Source organism: Spermophilus citellus, assembly GCF_964194105.1.
Source record: "Spermophilus citellus genome assembly, chromosome: 3".
NCBI classification, from domain to species: domain Eukaryota; kingdom Metazoa; phylum Chordata; class Mammalia; order Rodentia; family Sciuridae; genus Spermophilus; species Spermophilus citellus.
Window position 1 is genome coordinate 147,211,395 of NC_138184.1, and position 20,776 is coordinate 147,232,170.

Sequence of the window (20,776 nt, forward strand, 5' to 3'; positions counted from 1 at the left end):
CTAATTAATTAATGATGATCATGTGCCCCTAGCTAATTAATGTATCTATCACCTCACATGGTTATCATTTTCTTTCCTGTTAAAGATATTTCTTTCTTTGAGACTAAAAGATTTAAGAAAGAATTCTACCTAATTAAGCTAAGATTTGCTTGGTCCAGTGCTATTTTTCCAGAAGTCTTAAGGACAATGTTATGGCAGAATATAGTTGTCCTTAATCATAACTCTTTTAATATCTTCACAAAAAGCATTCTGCCCTTTAGAAATAACACATAAATTATAATTTAAAAATTCTCTGAATAAATGGTTTCAATAATTGTAACACTGCCATTGGTTAATACCTGCATATATGCTAACCAATTCATTTGGTTTTTAAACTATACTCACAAAAATCAGTTAGTATATACAGTAAGGACTTAAAAAACCTTTGTTATATTGTACCATGTGTTCACAAGCCAGACCCTTGCAAGTGGGTAGTAATCTAAATTACATTCACTTTAAAGTACATATTCAGAGCTTATTCTGTAATTAATGATATAAGTTATTTTAGACTTAAAAAGAAAAGTATTTAAAACCTACCTGCATTTCTGGTTGTGAGATACATCATTTTTTTCTTTTTTTTGCTACTTATAGTTCCACAAAAAGGTCCTGGAAGGATGACAAGATCAATATAATGCAAACAATATGTCAGAATATGATAAAACTGCACTGTGATATTTTATGAGAGTGGGACACTCATCTTCTTAATGTCCCATCCTAGGAAGCTCAAGGGGGCAAGGGTGAGTTAAGCCACTGAATTTTGATACTCTACCAGTAGGTGGCAGAAAGGGATTAAAAAGATTAATTCTGAGAGAAAATAAAGCAGATGGGAGGAATTAATTCTAGATATACTTAAATAAAGCCATTGCTTATTTACACAAAAGAGGCAAAGAAAGGTGAGCACAAAGGGCTGTTTGTACTTATTGTTTCGAGCTCATCACCTGAATTGTCCCAGTCTCTTCTAACAAATGCCTTTCTCTTCTCTTCCAGGAATTGGCTTGGAATGAGACCAGCGCTTCCTCCCTCTTTCACATGGCTAGCCTAGAATCAAATTAATGAATTGTATACCTCAGTGACCAAAATTTGAGACCATATTCTAGTAGTAGGATAAGCATGGTCAGTAAAAATAATGTCATTAAAAAAAAATAACCTTTAGATTTAAATCCATGGTACTGGGTTAATTAGCATTGCGGAATTGATTGGTACCTAAAATTCTTTATATATGTTATTTGGTGATGAAATTTTAAGACCAAAATACAAAGATATACAGGCTTCTACGATTATTAACACTTTTTGTTCATAATATTAAATTAGTCAAAGAAGGGAAAGAAATACTGTTCTATAATACAGAATGAGGGACTATGGGTATAGCTCAGTGGTAGAGCATATGTTCAGCATGCACAAAGCCCTGGGTTTCATCCCTAGCATCAAAAGAAACAAAACCCTAAAAATCCTAAAAGGCAATTATAGTAAGATGTGTTAAGAGAACATTTCATCCAGCACCCTTTAGTAAGACATGTACTATTAATCATAATCCTGCTATACTGTTATTTCCTGAGACCAAGTCAATGAAGACACTATACAGGAATTTGAATATTCTGAGAGGTAGTAAATTTAAAATAGGTAAAACTTCATCTAATTTCAAAACATTTGAAATAAAAATAAAAGATATTTTTAAGTAATAGTCTAAGATTTGGCTACATTGCTTATTTCACAGTTACTGTCTTTATCTTTACAACTGGCAAAGAAAACCTGAAATCATTTTTAGCAACCCTGGAAATTAAAGTAATAGACTATCAAAATGCAGGAAAAGATTAAGAAAATGGTGACTGTATTAGAAGAGAAAGATAAATGATGACATTCATAGAAAAAAAAACATGGAAAAATAAAAGACATAGCCAAAGAAAGCAGATTTTAAAAATAAGTATTTTAAGACATTCAGTGAAAACCTCTAGAAATCATGGATTCTGTTTAATTTTATCCATCTCTTGGTTTTCTCATCACACAGTACACTTATACATAATCAAAATCTCAATTTAAATATAGGACACATTAGTAAGACTATTCTTATCTTGTAAATGGTTTTAGAGTTAACGTAAGTTACCAGTATTTCAGTTAATTTTAGTTTGGTCCTACGTTCTTTCCTCTTATACTATGTTCTTTAATGAGACAGTCATTTGGCATGACAGTTAAAAAGCTTCCAGACTTTTTGATTTGTCAGTTTTTCCAATTTTGACTGCAATTGTTTGCTGATACAATTACAAAAACACTCATTACTGTTTCTAAAACTTTCTGAAAGTAGTATTAGAGGAAAGGAAAAATAACATCACCACATAGATCTTATGGAAGATGGGGAAAGGGAAAAATACAGTGATGACACACATTTCTTTTTTTATTCACAGATTTTAATCCAAGACATAAACAAAACTAATATAGCAAACCTTCATTTCTTAATAACTGAGAAGAGGTGAGCAAATAGATTTAAGACCTTAAGAAATTATGCTATACTTGCCATGAACATAAACAGAAAGGGAGAAGATAAGACTATACAAAAGGGTTGACCCCAAGTGAGTTCTTCCTGCTCATAGCATAGTTTAATGCAATCACCCATGTGAAAGAACCAATTGCTCCAATCCCTAAACCAGTGGAACTGTACCATAGGTGGGTGAATTCTGAATTGATTAATAGCTACTCACAAATTCTCTTGCAATTTGCTCTTTTTTTCCACAAAATTAGTAGCCAGGAGACAGAAGCTGTTCACGTGGGAAAAATCAGGGAAGGAATGGTAATACCTTCCTCCTGAATATTCAGATAATGGCCAGATCTAAGACTAAAAATAGAAAAGCAATTGAAGAACATTTGAGAAGCATACTAACCTGCCACCAGTTTGGATCTTCTCTATTTACAATCTGAAGAATTTCTCCTTTGGAAAATTTCAATCCTGCTTCTTTGCAGGGTATCAGGTTATCATTGTATGGATTATAATCAAAATGACACTTTACAAATACCTAAAACACACATAACAATGAAAAATACCATAAATGAGTTATTTGCCACTGGATTTTTGAATTCCTTTTCAAAGCTCTGTGATTTAATTGTAAGTGACATGTACTTAGTACTTCAAATAAGGAATTTGTCTCTCACAAGTAAAAATCAAGATGTAACAAAATTTGGCATCAGAAAAAAACAGTAAACATTAGTACTATATTAAAATTGTATTTTAATTAATCTTAAATCAGCAAAGTTTGACAATTATTCCATTCCACATTTTTCTACATTCCCCCAATCTTTTTATTTGATTTTTCAACCAATACTGCATAATTTTTAATGTTACTTTTCAATTAATATCCTGAAATAAAGTATGCAGTTGACTGAAGGCATATATTTCAGATATATTAGGGCTGACTTTGTAAAGGGATCCTGACACAAAAATTAAAATATAAAAGTTCGTGGTGAAGTTAGACCTGAAATACATTTGGTAATCTTAAAGAAAATTTAAAAAAAATCAACTTTCATCCCTGGTAATTTTTTTTAATCAAACATATTTACACTGGCCAAAACTAATATGAAAAACAGTTTTTAAAAATTAACTTGCTCTGATTTATATGGTCACTTATATTTAAATGATCAGCACTAAATTAATTGTAAGACAAATACTGAAAAAGCCTTTTAACTATTTTCCAATTTAAATTCATTTACATATACATGTTTCTTTTAAATCTGCTTTATTAACAAAAGTATGTCAGTTATCTGGGATATTTTGCTTGTTCACTTTAGTTTGAATTCTAATTAATTTAAGCATTTTCAACATTTGAAAGTTCAGACAACTGCTTTTTAAAAACAGACTTTTTTCACACATATTTACAGAAATTCAAATTTTATCTTCTAAAGAACAGCCTCAGTATTAATCAGCAGGTATACTTTAGTAAGCAGGAAAGCACACAATTAGTCAAAATAACAATAGTATTTCTCTATTTTATTATACTTCCATAACTATAACCAAACAGGAGATTCAAATAGTACAAGTGCATATATTATTAGTGTGATAAAAATTAATATGATAGATGCATACTAAAATAATTTAAAAATAACTAAGTTTGGGGACATATGACAAAATTTAGTTATTTAAAATTAGATGATTGTGATAGAAAGCATTGAGAACATTTTCAACAACTTGAAAAAACTAAAAACTAATGCTAAAAAATCAGTAAGCCATTTTTTTTAGCCTGATATACAATTTTAGAAGTATCTAAAAAGCAAGCATACAAACAATATTAAGATTGCTAAAATGTGTCAGCTGGATAACTTGACAATGGCATGCAGCTCTATGTTTTGGGAGTGGGAAAAAAACCAAACAATAAGTTTAATCAAGGTAAATTTAGTTGACTGATAAGGAAGAAAAAGAGAATACCAGAGAATACTCTGGAATGACTTCATACCTGACGCATGTGTGCTGGATGCCTCTCCATGTTGATGTAACTCTAAAAATATATTTTTAATTGCATAAATAAAGCCAGCTTTTAATTTATAATAAATCAATAAAGTATAAATAACTTCTGGGCCATTTTATTGTTTCACTTGGTAAAGAAACTACCTCTCTAATTAATTGCCCACAAATTATAAATGATAGAAGCAATAAGTTAGAGGTACTTAAGATGAGGCAGAGAAAAGGAAATGGTATATATAGTTATAAAATACCTGCATGTTCTTCATTTCTAATAAAAGGGGAGCTTGATGAAGAACCATGTCCTATTATCTAACCATGTTTGTCCTTCTTATGTGTGGGAACATATTTTGTAACCATAAAGTTACAAATTTAATCCAAATTTCAAACATGCATTCCCCTACTTTCCTTAAAATTATTCTGGAAATATAATTATTTGTGGAAAACAAATTACATTTCTCAAATATAAAAATTTCTAGAAGGAACAATTATGTTTTCATCTATCCAACTAATTTTGGATCATTCCCTTATGCTCAAATTCAGATTAAACCTAGTTTTACTTAGGTAAAATCTGCCTGAAAAATCAATTAATCCAGCTTTGATAGAGATATTCTATAATAACCTTAAAATCATTGGAGAATTTACTATATTTAATGTAATTATTTATTAATTGAATCTTGAAGTGTTTCACTAGTAGGCTATGAATTTGTTAACTGTTCTTTTTTAAAAAAATATTTATTTTTTAGCTGTAGTTGGACACGATACCTTTATTTTATTTTCCTATTTTTATGTGGTGCTGGGGATCAAACTCAGTGCCTCATGCATGCTAGGCAAGCGCTCTGCCCACTAACTGAGCCACAACCCCGGCCCCTAACTGTTCTTTATAAAGAAGTTACTAAACACCATCAACTAAAGCATTTCAATTTCTCATTCTTATTTTTTTTACAAATAAGTACTGAATGAACAAAAATTAGAAGAGTAAAATTACTTTCCTTTCACACAGATGATCAACCTCAGAATACAAATTGAAACTGCAACATTTTATTCCTATTTTACTAGTGTAAATCCAAATGTTTGATATATTCTATAGATAGGAAAAACACCTATTAGTCCATATCTCTAATAGACTTGTGGAAGATGGTTCAGCCCCTTGGGAGGACAATTCGGGAAAAACTATGAAAATTACAAATGCATAAACCCTCTGACCTAGTAATCTACTTCTGAGAATGGATTCAATAGTTCTATTAATCAAATACATGCAAAATGATTTATGTACAAGACTACTACTAAGTTATTCCAAACAGCAAAAGATTAGAAGGAACCTAACTATTTAACAATAGGGAATTGGTTAAACAACTGATGATAAGCCTATGTTATATAACACTATTGTAGCAGTTAAAAAGCATTTGTGAGTGAAAGAGGGTGGTGAGGGGAGGCAGTTTAGGTATGAAGAGGAAAGATCTAAGATGCATGCTTAAGTGAAAAAAAAAAAGAAGATTCAAAATAGCATGCATATCATGAAAACCTTTCATGAAAAAGGAAGTGGAAGGGGAGTAAGAGTATATAATTTTTATTTACTTGCATATGAATAAAGAAACTACAGAAAGATAAAACTAATAGCACAGTTTCTTATTGGGATGATGGGTATTAGACTGATAGCAGAAAGGATTCACAGGGAGGCAACTGAATACCTACTTAGATTTTTTTGATTTCTGAACCATGAGAAAGATTCACTTAATCAAAAATTTAAATTTTCTGAAACATCTAGCAAACTGGATAGAATATAAGAAACAATGTTTCTCAAGACATCAGAGATCAGGCAAGAAAGACAGTGATCTCTACAAGATGTCATCAAACAAAATCATGAACTGCACATCTGCCCCAGTTAATTGCACAGGGAAAGGTCCCTGGATGCAACTCAGGCGAGAAGACTCCTGCTGGAGTCTGGTGATCTCCAAGTTGAGGAGATGAACTGGGAGATCAGGAAGATTGAGAAGGCAACAGAGTACTGAAAAGAGTATCAGTGAGGAAAAAGCTACAGAGAGGGAGGACTTAAGAAGCACAGGGACTCCCTCCAGTTTTTAACTGTCCCCTGTTTAGTGCATGCATATAAGGAAAGTACCCAGCTGCTCCTTCCTAACTGATGGGGCACTTGAAAATGTCAAATATCAGGAGGTCATATAAAGTCAAGAATAGCATCCATTCTCACCAGGTTGGTGGGGAAAAAAAATCTCATGATTCATGAGACACTGGGTAGAGTACTTAGAAGGGCAATGCCCTAGACTTCCCCTGCTCTGGTTGCATCTATCAAAGCTTAAGAAGCAAGATTTCAAAGGATCAGAGTACTTCCATGTAACTGCATCAAAGAACAAAACTTAAAAATATTCCTAATACAAAAATATCCACCACCCAACAAACTAAAATTCATGATGCCTGACAGCCAATTGAAAGTGATCAGGAAAATATAACCTAGAAGGAAGAGAAAAGCCAATTAAGAGTAGCCCAGAAAAGATGAAAATAATAGAACCAATAGACGAGGCCAGTATGATCATTATTTTAATTTTACATTTTGTGTTCAGATGTTCAAGAGTGGGCATGTTAAGTGTACACATGATACACACACACACACACACACACACACACACACAATTTGAACCTAAAGAAATAAAAACTAATTTTTCTATGATTAAAAAGTCAGTTGTGATTAATAGCAAATGCAGAAGAAAAAAATAGTAAACCAAAGATACAGCAATAGAAACTATCCATATGGAAAATATGGAGGAAAAAAGACCCGATGAATAGCACATTAGTGAATTATGAGAGAACTTCAAGGAGCCTGCTATGTAAATGGATAGAAAAAAGAGAAATAGAGGGGTCAAAAAATATCTGAAGAAACTAGAAAAAAATTTTCTGAGCTTGAAAGTTTTTCTTTTCAATAAACAGAACTAGAAAAAAATGAATATTTATATGCAAAAAGTAAAAGAAAAATACCAACTTTGATCTTTTCCTCACACTATATATAAAACCTAGCTATAAAGCACAGAACTACAAAACTTCTAGAATAAAGGAAAAAAATCTTTGACCTTGGATTATACAATGATTTCTTACAAAACAACAAAAGCATGACTTACAAAAGAAAATGTATATGAATATAAATATACATATTTGAATGATTGACACTGTTAAGAGAATGAAAAGTCAAGCCAGATACTGGAAGAAAATCTCTGCAAATCAGGATGTTCTTTTCTGAAGATTTTCTCAGTATATGCATGTGAACTACTTGGTTAAACACACACACACACACACACACACATTTTGAGACAAGCAAGGAGACTATATATATATATATATATATATATATATATATATATCTTAAAAAGATTTGAGGGGCAAATCCATCTGGGGGCCACAAATTTAAGTTTCAGTTGGTGTAGTAAAATTTTATTAAAAAACATATTAACTTAGGCTATTCAAAATTATGCTAATCAAAATTCTCAAATTTCTGTCACATTTGAGTCATTGGCCCATATGAGGGTTAATAATATAATGAACAACAACATGGATTTGCCAACCAAAACACAGTCTAAGCCTGTGTGGTCCTCCTGTCCTTATTCCATTCTGTCTCTTCCATCATCCTGGCTTCCCCAACTCTTACCCTGGACCTTTATTCACAAACTCCTTTCTTTACCTTTTGTATATAGATTTAATTGCATCTATATATATATTGTTTGAAAGTATGCATTTAGTTATTTTGAATTAAAAATACTATACTATATGCATGTAATGATTTTGGATTTACATGCTTGTTAACCTGTTTCCAGTTGTACATATTAAGAACTACTCTAGGAAATTACTGCATCTTGTTACACACGAACTTTCAACCGATTTTGCCCATTGAACAGTATAAGATGGAATTTCACACTGTGATTTCTAATATAACTGCAAATATTTACTGACCAAGTGTATTTTACTTGATTTGAATATAGAGAATGAAATGGGAAGACAATTTCAAATATTATCCCTATGAATAAACCAATTTCCCTCCATTCCTTGAGTACTTTCTTCTTTTCTTACTGAATGATGTCTTTGTCATATTCCAAAGGGGTGTGGGGGACACACACAGGTCTTTTTCTGAGCTCTCTATTCCACTGATCATACTATTTATTCTTATGCCAATACAATATCTTGATTTCTATACAATAAGCCCCTATTCCTGCCCCCTCCCTTTTTGGCCTCTAAAGTGTCTTAGCTATTTATCTTATTCAAAGGCCATGAAAAATCTTGCTGGAATTCTGATTGAAATTTCATTTAATCTATAAGTCAATTTGAGGAAAACTGACATTTTCACAATATTGTCTTCCTATCCATGAATATGATCTCTCTATAAGAACTCTTCACATTTTTTTTTTTTTTTTTTTTTGGTGTAGAGGTCTTGACTTTTTTCATTAGATTTATTCTTAACACAAATGTGACATTCTGTACCTCTATTGTAAATGATCTAGTTATGTTTTTAGATGTCTGCTATGACATAAAATTCAAGTGATTGTTGCATATTAATTTATTTTTCTATTACTTTGATAAATTATTAAACTATTACTTCTAAATGTATAATTTTAGGGGAGGTTTTCATGCAAAAAAATCAATTTTTTGTCATACTTCTAAAATCTTTTGTTTTTACAATTTATTTTTGCCATACTATGCTTGTGAAATTTTCAGGAAAATATTAACTGAAAGTGGTGCCAATGAACACCCTTCTTTACTTCCATTTTTTTTAAACTGGGCAAAGACTTTATTCACCTTTGTTTTACACTTCAGTTTCTCAGTTCTTTGACTTAATTAACAGCAAACAAATAATTGAGTATAAGGAATAATTAAAAAGTAAAAATGTCCAAGAGCCTTCGAATTTAAAATATTACAGATCTATATGTTGTTATATCCCAAATGAAAACTTTAAAAGCAGTCAAAAATCCTTAACATTTCATTATTATTTCTTTAAGAAGTTAAATCAATTCAGTTTGCTTCATTGCTGAGATCCTCATCAAAATTCTGAACAAGATCACCCTTCTTCTCTGTAGCAAGTTGTGCTTTTCCATCCAGTTTCTGCCAGGGTCCTTAAGCTTGTCAGTGCCAAGCTGATTTAGGATCCTGGGTGACATTCTGTCAGCTGCTTTGTCTCAAATGGCTGGGAATGGTGAAAGTGTTTGTTGCCAGCTATATCTCAATGCTGAGATTATTAAATGGATCAATTCCCTAGTTTGCAAACATATACTGTTCATTCCTAATTTAAGGAAAACTGAAGCTATCATCTGTTATAACAGATATTGATGGTTTTATCATTTGAGGGCAGTTCCTTTCTACCAATACACAGTTGTGTTTCATATTAACAAGTTTCTCTTGGTTTATGATGGGCTCATTTATTATGCTGGAAATGGGGCTCCATGGGAAGTTGGAGTTGGCACGTAAAGAGATCTCAGGCAGACCAACAGAGTCCAGTTTCTCTCTTTAAAAGAAAGCTTCTAATATTCAACTATTCAAAAAATATTTGTTCCAGTTTTTCTTTTTTTAAAATAAAAGGAGGTTTCCTCTTGTTTTAAATTTACTAATATTTAAAAATAATGAATCAAGCTGGGCACAGTGGCACATACCTGTAATCCCAGTGGCTCAGGAGGCTGAGACAGGAGGATCCCAAATTCAAAGCCAGCCTCAGCAACTGTGAGACGCTAAGCAACTCAGTAAGACCCTGTCTCTAATAAAATACAAAATTGGGCTGGGGATATGGCTCAGTGGTTGAGTACCACTGAGTTCAATCCCTGGTACCACCCTCCCTCCCCTCAAAAAACGAATCAAATAGATCACAATAAAATAATATTGAGTGGGCTGGGGGTGTGACTCAAGTGGTATTGTGCCCACCTAGCATGAGTGAGGCACTAGGTTCGATTCTCAGCACCACATAAAAATAAGAAAATAAAAGATATTGTGTCCACCTGAAACTAAAAAATAATTTAGTTATTTTTAAAAAACTCATTTAAAAAAATAATATTGAGTGATTTCAACGCACCTCTTTCACCATTAGGTAGGTAATCCAAACTATGTAAAAACTTTTCTGAACTAAAAAATATTCTTAATTAAATGGAGCTAACAGACAACTATAGAATATTTAAATCATCAACAAATACATTCAGTTTCTTCTCAGTGGCACATGGAAATTTCTCTACAATATATTTTAAGGCACAAAGAACGTTAGCAAATACAGAAACAGAAATAATTCCTTGTATCATGTCAGTTCATAAAGAAATGAAATTAGAAATCAACAAGATAAAAAACAGAAACCATTTTAATGATGAATAGATCTAAAGGGATATATTTTTTAAAATTTTATATAAAGGGATAAATTTTTTAAAATCTTAGATACAAACGAGAATAGACAAATAATACATCAAAATCCCTCAGATAGGGGCTGGGGTTGTGGCTCAGTGGTGGTATGCTTGCCTAGCATGCGTGAGGCACTGGGTTTGATTCTCAGTACCACATACACATAAATAAAATAAAGATTCATCAACAACTAAAAAATATTTAAAAAAAAATCCCTCAGACAGTATGAGGGCAGTTCTAAGAGGAAAGTTTACAGCACTGTGTTCTTACATTAAAAAAAAAAAAAAGAATATCCTAAATAAATAATCTAATATTACACTTTAAGGTCCTAGAAAAAGAAGAACAAAACCTTAGCTTAACTAACCCAAAGAAAAAAGCACCAAATAAGCAAAATTAGAGATGAAAAAGGAGATATTGCCAGATAGTTATGAAATCCAGAGAATCATTAGAAACTATTTTGAAAATTTATACACCAATAAACAGGGAAACCTAGAAGATACTAACATATTTCTAGACATGTATGATCTACCCAAATTGAACACAAAGGTACAGAAAACCTAAACAAACTAACATCAAGCAATGAAACTTAAACAGCAATTAAAAGCTTCCCAACAAAGAAAAGCCCAGGACCAGATAGCTTCTTAGCTGAGTTCTACCAGACCTTTAAAGAAGAACTAACACCAGTCTCTCTCAGATTACTCCATGAAATTGAAAAGGAGTGAACATTTAAATTCCAAATACATTCTATAAAGCCAGTATCACCCTGATACCAAAACCAAAGACACATCAAGGAAAGAAAACTTCAGAACAACATCCTGATGAACATAGATACAAAAATACTTAATAAAATTCTGGTAAACCATATCAAAAAACACATTAAGAAGACTGTACACCATGATCACATACTTTTCATTTCAGGGATGCAAAGGTGGTTCAACATACGCAAATCAATAAATGTGACTTATCACATAACTAGAGTTAAGGAGAATAATGATCACATGATCATCTCAACAGATGCAGAAAAAGCATTCAACAAAACCCAGCACCCATTCATGTTAAAAACACTGGAGAAACTAGAGATAGGAGGAACTTAACCTCAACATTATAAAGGCTAGATATGACAAACCAAAAACCAACATCATAATGAACCAAGAAAAACTGAAAGCATTTCCTCTAAAAACCAATCTCATCTGCTCAATATAGTTCTTGAAACTCTAGTTAGTTAGAACTATCAGACAAAAAAGGCAATTGAAGGAATGCAAATTACCTGTTTGCTAGTGACATGATTCTATATTTGGAAGACCCAAAAAAACTTCACCAAAGATTTCTAGACCTGATAAACAAATTCAGCAAAGTAGCAGGATATAAGATCAACATACACAAATCAATCATTTTCCTATAATCCAATAATGAATCTGCTAAGAAAGAAATCAGGAAAACTATGACATTCACAATAACCTCAAAAAAAAAAACAAAAGAAAACTTGATAATAAATCCAACCAATGAGGTGAAAGATCTCTACAATGAAAACTATAGAACTCCGATGAAAGAAATCAAAGATCTTAGAAGCAGGATGTTCTTGAATAGGCAGAATTAATATTGTTAAAATGGTCACACAACCAAAAGCAATATATGGATTCAATGCAATCCTCATCAAAATACTGGGGCTGGGGTTGTAGCTCAGTGGTAGACTGCTTGCCTCGAAGGTGTGAGATCCTGGGTTTAATCCTCAGCACCACATAAAAATAAATAAATGAAAATAAAGATATTGTGTCCATCTACAACTTAAAAAAATACCAATGACATTTTTCACAAAACTAGAAAAATTAGTCCTAAAATTCATTTTGAAGATCCAGAATAGCAAAAGCAATCCTGAACAAGAAGAGTGATGCTGGAGGCATCACAATACCAGATCTCAAATTGTATTACAGAGCTACAGCAACAAACCCGTATGGTATTGGCCCAAAAACATTTGACATGAAGACTATTGGAATCAAATAGAAAACATGAGACAAATCCACGCAGACACAGTCATACAGTATTTGACAAGTTGCCAAAAATATATGCTGGGAAAAATATAGCCTTTCTAACAAGCAGTGCTAGGAAAATTGAATATCCATATGTATATGATTGAAAACAAATACTTCTTTCTCAACCTGCACAAAAGTGGACTCAATGTGGATCAAGACCTAGAAATTTTGCAACTGCTAGAAAAAAGAAAAGAAAATATACAGGCATAACAATACTCTATCATATAGGTGCAGGCACTGACTTCCCTAACAACACTACTAAAGTGTAAGAAATAAAACCAAGCATCTATAAATGGGATGGAATCAAATTAAAAAGCTTCTGCACAGCAAAGGAAACAATTAAGAGTGTGAAGAGAGAGCCTGCAGAATGAAAGATTTTTGCCAGCTGCTCCTTTGACAGGGAATTAATATCCATAATACTTAAAGAACTCAAAAAATTTAACTCCAATAGATAAATGAACAAAAGAACTAAACAGACACTTCTCAAAAGAAGAAATACAAATGACTAAAAAATATATGAAAAAATGTTTAACATTCCTAGCAACATTCCAATCAAAAGTACATCGAGATTTCGTATCACTCCAGTCAAATTGAAAACTATCAAGAATACAAGCAACAACAAATGTTGGCAAGGATGTTGGGGGAAAATATACACTTATACATTACTGGTGGGACTGCAAATTAGTACAACACTCTGGAAAGCAGTAAAGATATTCCTCAAAAAAAAAAAATAGGAATGTAACTACCATATGACTCAGCTTTGCCACTCCTTGGCATTTAGCCAAAAGAACTAAAATCAGCATACTAGAGTGATATAGTCATATCAATGTTATAGCAGTGCAACTGACAACAGTCAAATTATGAGATCAACCCAATTGCCCATCAAAAAAAGAATAAAGAAAATATGGTATATATGCATGATTTACTCAGCTATAAAGAAGAATGACTTATGGCATTTGCTGGCAAATGGCTGGAATTGGAAAACACCATGCTAAGAGAAATAAGCCACATACAGAAAAGAAAAGGGTTGAATGTTTTCTTTTATATATAGAATCTAGACCAAACCAAGGGGGAAAAAGTGGCTGGTAGGGGAATCCCTATGAAAATAGAAGGGAGATCAGAGAAGCAGAGGGTTGATAGGGAGGGAGGAAGGACAGAAAAAGAAAGGAATGGTGGAATAAAATTATCCAAATTATGGTAAGTACAAATATAAATATACAGCAGGTAATTTCACCTTTATGTATATCTATAAAGCACTAATTGAAAAAAATCTATAAATAAATAGAGGACTAGTAGAGTAGAGGAAGGGAAACAGGGGAGGATGTAGGGAAATACGGGAAACTGAACTGGAACAAATTATATTCCATGCTTATATCATTATCTCAAAATGAAGCACAATATTATGTATAACTACAATTCACTAATAAATAAAATACTTTAAGAAAAAATAGGTGTTGAATTTTATCAAGTACTCTATTGAGATTATTCTGTTTTAATTTGTTAATGTGTCTAGTTTCATATATGGGTTTTCTAATATGAAACTATGCTACTAGCATACTCACAATATATCCAATGTAGACATGGTTATATTATGATCTCCTTTAAGCACAATTAAATTTTATTTGTCACTATTTTGTTGGGATTTTTACATATATATTCTTAAATGAAATTTAATGTAATTTCTTTCCCTATAATATTTTTGGTATTCAGGTCATGCTGATCTTAAACAATGAATAAAAGAGAATTCCTATCAGTTTGGTCCTAATGAAGAAACAGAATTATGAACAGCCTCTAGAAACCTAAACTACATGTAAGGTGAAGAACTTCAGACTGGCTACAATGTCCAGATTACCCTAGTCCTCATATTTAAAAATAGAGATCTCATACAGATTTTGGACTATTAGCTAGTAATCCCAAAGCATTCTGACAAAAATGATCTACTGGCGTGCTTTGAAAAACACCACCGTGGCAGGGAGACTACCTGGCTTCCATCTACATTTACAGAAATCCAGAGAAAGAGCTGCAACTGACTCCATAGCATAGGAATCTGCACTTTCCCATGGGAACACATTCCAGATCTCTCAATGGATGCCTGAAACGTCTGATAGCACCAAACTCTATAATTCAATGCCTTTTCCATCCTAACTAAGCACTTCATAGGCAAAATGGCCGTAATTTTTGCTGTTTGAGGTGAGAACACAAAGTTTGCACTAATCTTTCTTCACAATTTTGTAGCTTAAAGATTTGTTCTTGATGTATATCTTACTGATCTCAGCATCGAATTATTTTCCTTTCTTTATTAAGTCAAAGTTTCACTTTTTCACTCAAAAGAATCACTTTATGGCTTTTGAATTGGCATATCTGAATTGCCAGCATTACTTTTCTTGTGCTTCGGGGTTGTTATGAAATAAAACGGGTTGCAGGAACACAAGCTTTGTGATACCACAACTGGTGATCAGGTAATAGATTCAGCCACTAAGTGAATGGTGAGAGGTAGCGTACACAGCATAGGTGCACTAGATGAAGGAATTATTCATCCTCTGGTTGGAACAGAATAGGACAGTGCAATATTTCATCATACTAATCAGAATAGTGTGCAATCTAAAACTTATGAGTTCTTTATTTAGCAATTTTCCAATTAACATTTTAAGACTTTGGTTGACTGCAGGTAACTGAATCTGCAGAAAACAAAACCAGAGACATGTGAAATTTATTGAACTATATGATAAAGCTACTACACAGAGTTGAGGAGGCTAAATGCCCTTCCTTTCTCATAGTTTCTCTTAGCAGGGTGCTCCTGGGTTGCTCAGGGCAGTCCTGACTTATGTCTATTATTCCAATGTAATGAGTAATAGCTCCCCTGTTTGTTTTTTCAAAAGTCCCCCTTTGGACATCTGTAGTCCTCCTTTGGGATCCTCCACGTTATAGTCTTTCCATTTTTACGGTCGGATAGGCCTGAGTCTGCTTCACAAGCTCATAGAACCTCTTCTCCCCCATTTTAATCACCTCCCCCAGCTCTAAAGGCTAAGTGAAAGCTAGAGTTTCAGAAGGTATGGGATAGGAAAATATACTTAAGTCAAGACTAAATATCTACACATTTCATTCTATTCAGTGTACACAATACAGAATCTATGCAAATCAAAACTACATTGAGATTCCATCTCACTCCAGCCACAATGGCAATTATCAAGAATAAAAGCAACTACAAATGTTGGCAAGGATGTGGGGTAAAAGGTATACTCATACATTGCTGGTGGGACTGCAAATTGGTGAAACCACTATGGAAAGCAGTACAACCTGGTATGGAACCACCATTTGACCCAGTTATCCCATTCCTTCGTTTATACCCAAAGGACTTAAAATCAGCATACTACAGTGACACAGCCACATCAATGTTTATAGCAACTCAATTCACAATAGTAAACTATGGAACCAACCTAGGTGCCCTTCAACAGATGAATGGATAAGGAACCTGTAGTATATATACACAATGGAAACTTACTCAACCTTAAAGAAGGATGAAATTATGGCATTTTCAGGTAAATGGATGGAACTGGAGAACATCATGCTAAGCAAAATAAGCTAATCCCAAAGAACCAAAGGGCTGAATGTTTTCTCTGATATTTAGATGCTAATTCACAATAAAGGTGGGGGGTACTAGGGAAGAACAGAGGTACTTTAATTATTAGAGAGGAGTGAAGGGAGGGGAGGGGTTTTGGGAGGAGTGATGATAGTTGAATGAATCAGACATTATTACCCTAAGTGCATATTCGATTACACAATCTTTATAACATCATGTACAACCAAAAGAATGAGAAGTTATACTCCATTTATGTATGATGTGTCAAAGTACATTCTACTGTCATGTATAACTAATTAGAACAAATAAATTTTTTTAAAAAAGATACAGAATCTACATAGAAACTTAATATCACAAAAATTTATTTTGCCTGTAAACTCCATTGTAGCCATGGTGAACTGTAGGAATTCTGAAGCTAAGACCATTGGGGGAAGGGGGTTTGAAGGGATCTTCCTATCACAATGCATATAAAATAACCAAAAAATAGCAAAACTTAGATTTTACTCTTCTAATCTATTGAGGTGCAAGACAGGTCTCATGTTGTCACAAATGGAAAAGTAACAGTAACATGAGATGTCTAAGTATTAATGCATTTTATTTTTACAATTCCCTTTTTTTTAAACTAAGGTCTCCACTTTCATTTCAATCAAAGTTCATTATAAACCTATTATTTTCAGAAGCTCCATTTATTTGGTAGAACTCAAAACTAAATAGTCCACCCTATTTTCCAGAGAACGGTTTAAAATAGGCATTCAACAAATATTATTTTGAAGAATTATATGGAAGATAAAAACAAAGTTCCTGTGCTCTAGTATTAGCAATATGAAGGAAGATACCTTGGCAGTATTTTATGCAAGAAAATGTAAAATTTCATTCCTACATGAAATAATAAATTTCTGGAATAAAATTGAACATTAGAGGTATCAATCTAAAAAATGATGAATATTTCCTATTTCTGTTTTCTAAGTTTGAAAATCCTCTTTTCCATTCAAATACGACTATAATTTTCAACTATTTTTGTGCAATTCCTTTCTTTTTCTTTCTTTATAATTTCATCATACATTTTTATCATCTCCGTCAATAACTACAGTAGCCACTTGTTAACCTAGTTGGTCTTGATTGTTAAAATATTCCCTTATTCAAATATCTATTTTACCTAAAATACAGATCAAATGTCTGCAAACCAAGCGTCCAAGATCTTCTGTATCCATCCTCCTTTTTGGCTTCATTCTTTATTCAGCCTATCACATGAACACTAATCTGGAAGTGATATACACAATGTCCTCTCAAAGGCCTTAATACAAAGCCTGGAATACATGTCAAAAATGTTTGTACATTAATATTTAAATGGATTTATGGTTTTTCTGATACCTAGATGTTAAGGACAGAGGTTCACAGTGTTCACAAAAAATGTAATTTCTATTTCCTTTATAATAGCAAGATAGTGTTTTTAAAAAATTCATTAATTCACCCATGACAAAATAAGTCAATTCAGAACAATTAAAGCAGTTCTTTCCTTTTGCAAAAATGGTAACAACTGGTGGGTTATATCTAACAGGGTTATTAGGTATTCTTAACATTACCAAACTTTTATTACTAACCTGTTGAGGAGTAATGGTATCTCTATAACTTGGTAAAATTTTTAGGGTGACACTTCCACTAATATTTTTCAGTAATTCCTGTAATTCCTTTGGGTTGTTTCCAACCTCATGGCCATTGACTTCTTTGATGATATCTCCCACATGAAGCAGACCTTGTCGATCTATCATTCCTCCATGAAGGATTCGGGCAATTACCAGATCATTATTTTCAACCCTGAACGTTACACCCTAGAAGAAACAAGAAACAGAATAACCATTTATTTTATTTTATTAATAAGAAATAGGTAAATTTTCATGAATATAAGAAATAATTCCAAAGCTATATAAGTTGTTCTTACTTTTCCCATGATTAATCCTGTCTTAATATTTTAATCCCATTCAGCTAGATGCAATTGTAAGAATATACAGCACCCATCAAAAAGAACTTTCTTGGAAAAGTTAACCCTAAAAATGAAACAAATACTAGTATCTAGACTGTATTCCACAGGATAAAAGGAAGGTCAAGGAAATATGAAAGGGTATTTGTGCATTCTCATTCTTGGCTTTTCCTTTTCTTCATTTCACTATTCTTAGGATCCACAACAGCAGAAACAGTGAACTTCACTACTTACAGGTATTTGAAAAATGGCTTCAATTTTTAATAACCAACCTCATACCATGTTTTAATACTATCATTAGTAAGCAACCTGAGTTCATTATTTTTTTAAAGACAGAAAGAATTGAAGTAGTTCTCTTTTGAATTCTTTGATACCTACTGGCATACTTAAGTTAAACTTTTCTTTTTAGTTTTATATACTCAATCAATTTGAGAGACTGTCAGCTGTGTGTTTATATGTGGGTAAAAAGGACTGATAAAAAGTTTTCAGATTATGTTAAGAAAAAGGAAAAAAAACAGATAAAAGTAGTGACTGAGTCACAATTTGTTTACATTTAAGATTTAAGAAGGCACTGATTTATCTACTTACCAATGGCTCTCCAGCTCTTTTGTGAATTCCAAGAATACGAATGGCATCTACTGGTAATAACTGATTATTGAGAGAAGAATTATTCATTTCTGGGCTTGACGGAGGTGAATCATAACACTTTGATGCCACAATATCATGGGCTTCCAAGAGTGACTGTAAGAAGTGAACACAGCCTGTGGTTATTAGCTACTGATGGAATAAGTTACTAAAAATAATTTGTTAGTTCATTAGCCCAGTGGTGTACTAAAAATTTCCCAGGCGTACATTATTAAATTCCCAAACATGAATTGAATCAAATATATATAGAATATTTTTAAAGAAATATAAAAATAGCTTTAAATATATAAAATAGAATTACATAAAATAGCTTTAAATATTTTCATCATCAAATAGTATTATATTCTTGTCTTAGATTTGAAGAGATTGAAAGAATTCAGTCACATGTTTTTAAAATGACATGCTCACTGGAAACCAAACCTAGGTCATCAAAATAATTTAGTATTTACCATTAATTCTTATTTTATTAGGTATTATAAAAACCCAAATGACAAGGACCCTAATATTTACACTTATGTTGCTAATAACTTGATATATTTTCTATACCTATGGAATGTATTAAAAAAGATGTGAATTAGAAAATAGATATATATCTGCATCTTATATCAGAGATAGAAAATTTTGCTACTAATAAAGGTTTAATCTATAAAAGACATTTTTGAGGGAAAAAATGAGTTAGTAAAGATTCTCCATATACTGCATTTTAAAATTATATTCCCTCTCTGTGTTATTATCATGGATGATTTTGATCTAGCATTCTAGGAATTTCTTATATATTTATATATTTAAAATGTTTGTCAATCCTTACCCTAAAGGAATAAGTTTTACTACAGTTGCACATATTCATCATAATGCTAAATTTAAAAAAATTTTTGAGTGAACAGACTACAAATTCAAAACAATAAATCAAAATAGAAGAGGGGAACAAATAACACCAAATTCACACACACAAAAAAAACAATCTGGATATTGGCTTAATGGGTAATTCCTAGTCATTTCATGAAATCATTTGTAAGAAACTGAAGAAAAAACATTCAAAAGGAAATCCCAAATGCATATGTTAAGAATTCTTCCTATAAATGCTGGAAGTTATTCAAAACTCTAGGCTGGGCTGCTTGGTTGTCCACCCTGTATTCTCAGGCAGTATTTTTCATTCCTGTTACTTGAACCACTTCTTACACACTCCCAATTTCCTATATTCTAGTTCAGAACTCTCATATGCTTCAGATTAATGTACTAAAAATCTGTCCACATGGCTAAAGTCTTGACAATTTGAAAATCAAAGAGTAATTATACTTGAAACACTGAATAAGTACACAATGTTATTTAAAACACAAAAAGACTAAAAAACTAAGCTGCTATCATATGAAACTAAGTTGTTATCATAAGAAAATGCTATTTTAAACAAGTCTTTGCTTTGAAAATAGGTAAAGAGAAGGATCTAGCATTTCTCTGCTTTTCCAGGAGGAAATCCATTATAGGGTAACAGCCCCTCTGATGAGAAGCTCTATATTTATCAAAGAACACAGCTAATAAAAATAGAACAAGAATTTGAAAAAAAGAGTCATATTGTAACCACTAATTAAAATATTGATCTAGGCAAAGATTATTAATTTGTGTTCTCTAGAAGGTAAATGGTTGATAGGAACTAGCATTTATATAATGTCAGAATAATAACAGACTAGATTACT

General features: G+C 32.2%; 1 protein-coding gene across 6 annotated transcripts in view; it reads right to left on the reverse strand.

Moving 5' to 3' along the window:
• Nucleotides 1-20,776, reverse strand: part of PALS2 (protein associated with LIN7 2, MAGUK p55 family member) — a 127,335-nt gene that overhangs the window by 22,601 nt on the left and 83,958 nt on the right. For 4 of the 6 annotated variants that reach the window (XM_081284641.1, XM_081284640.1, XM_081284644.1 and 1 more), the window contains 6 exons: nucleotides 19,029-19,181; nucleotides 18,064-18,291; nucleotides 4,476-4,517; nucleotides 2,913-3,044; nucleotides 978-1,077; nucleotides 577-645 (listed from right to left, as the gene is read on the reverse strand). In XM_081284641.1, the coding sequence (XP_081140767.1) occupies nucleotides 577-645; nucleotides 978-1,077; nucleotides 2,913-3,044; nucleotides 4,476-4,517; nucleotides 18,064-18,291; nucleotides 19,029-19,181 (724 nt within the window). The remainder of the gene's footprint in view (nucleotides 1-576; nucleotides 646-977; nucleotides 1,078-2,912; nucleotides 3,045-4,475; nucleotides 4,518-18,063; nucleotides 18,292-19,028; nucleotides 19,182-20,776) is intronic. The other 2 variants (XM_081284642.1, XM_081284645.1) reach the window with 1 other exon arrangement.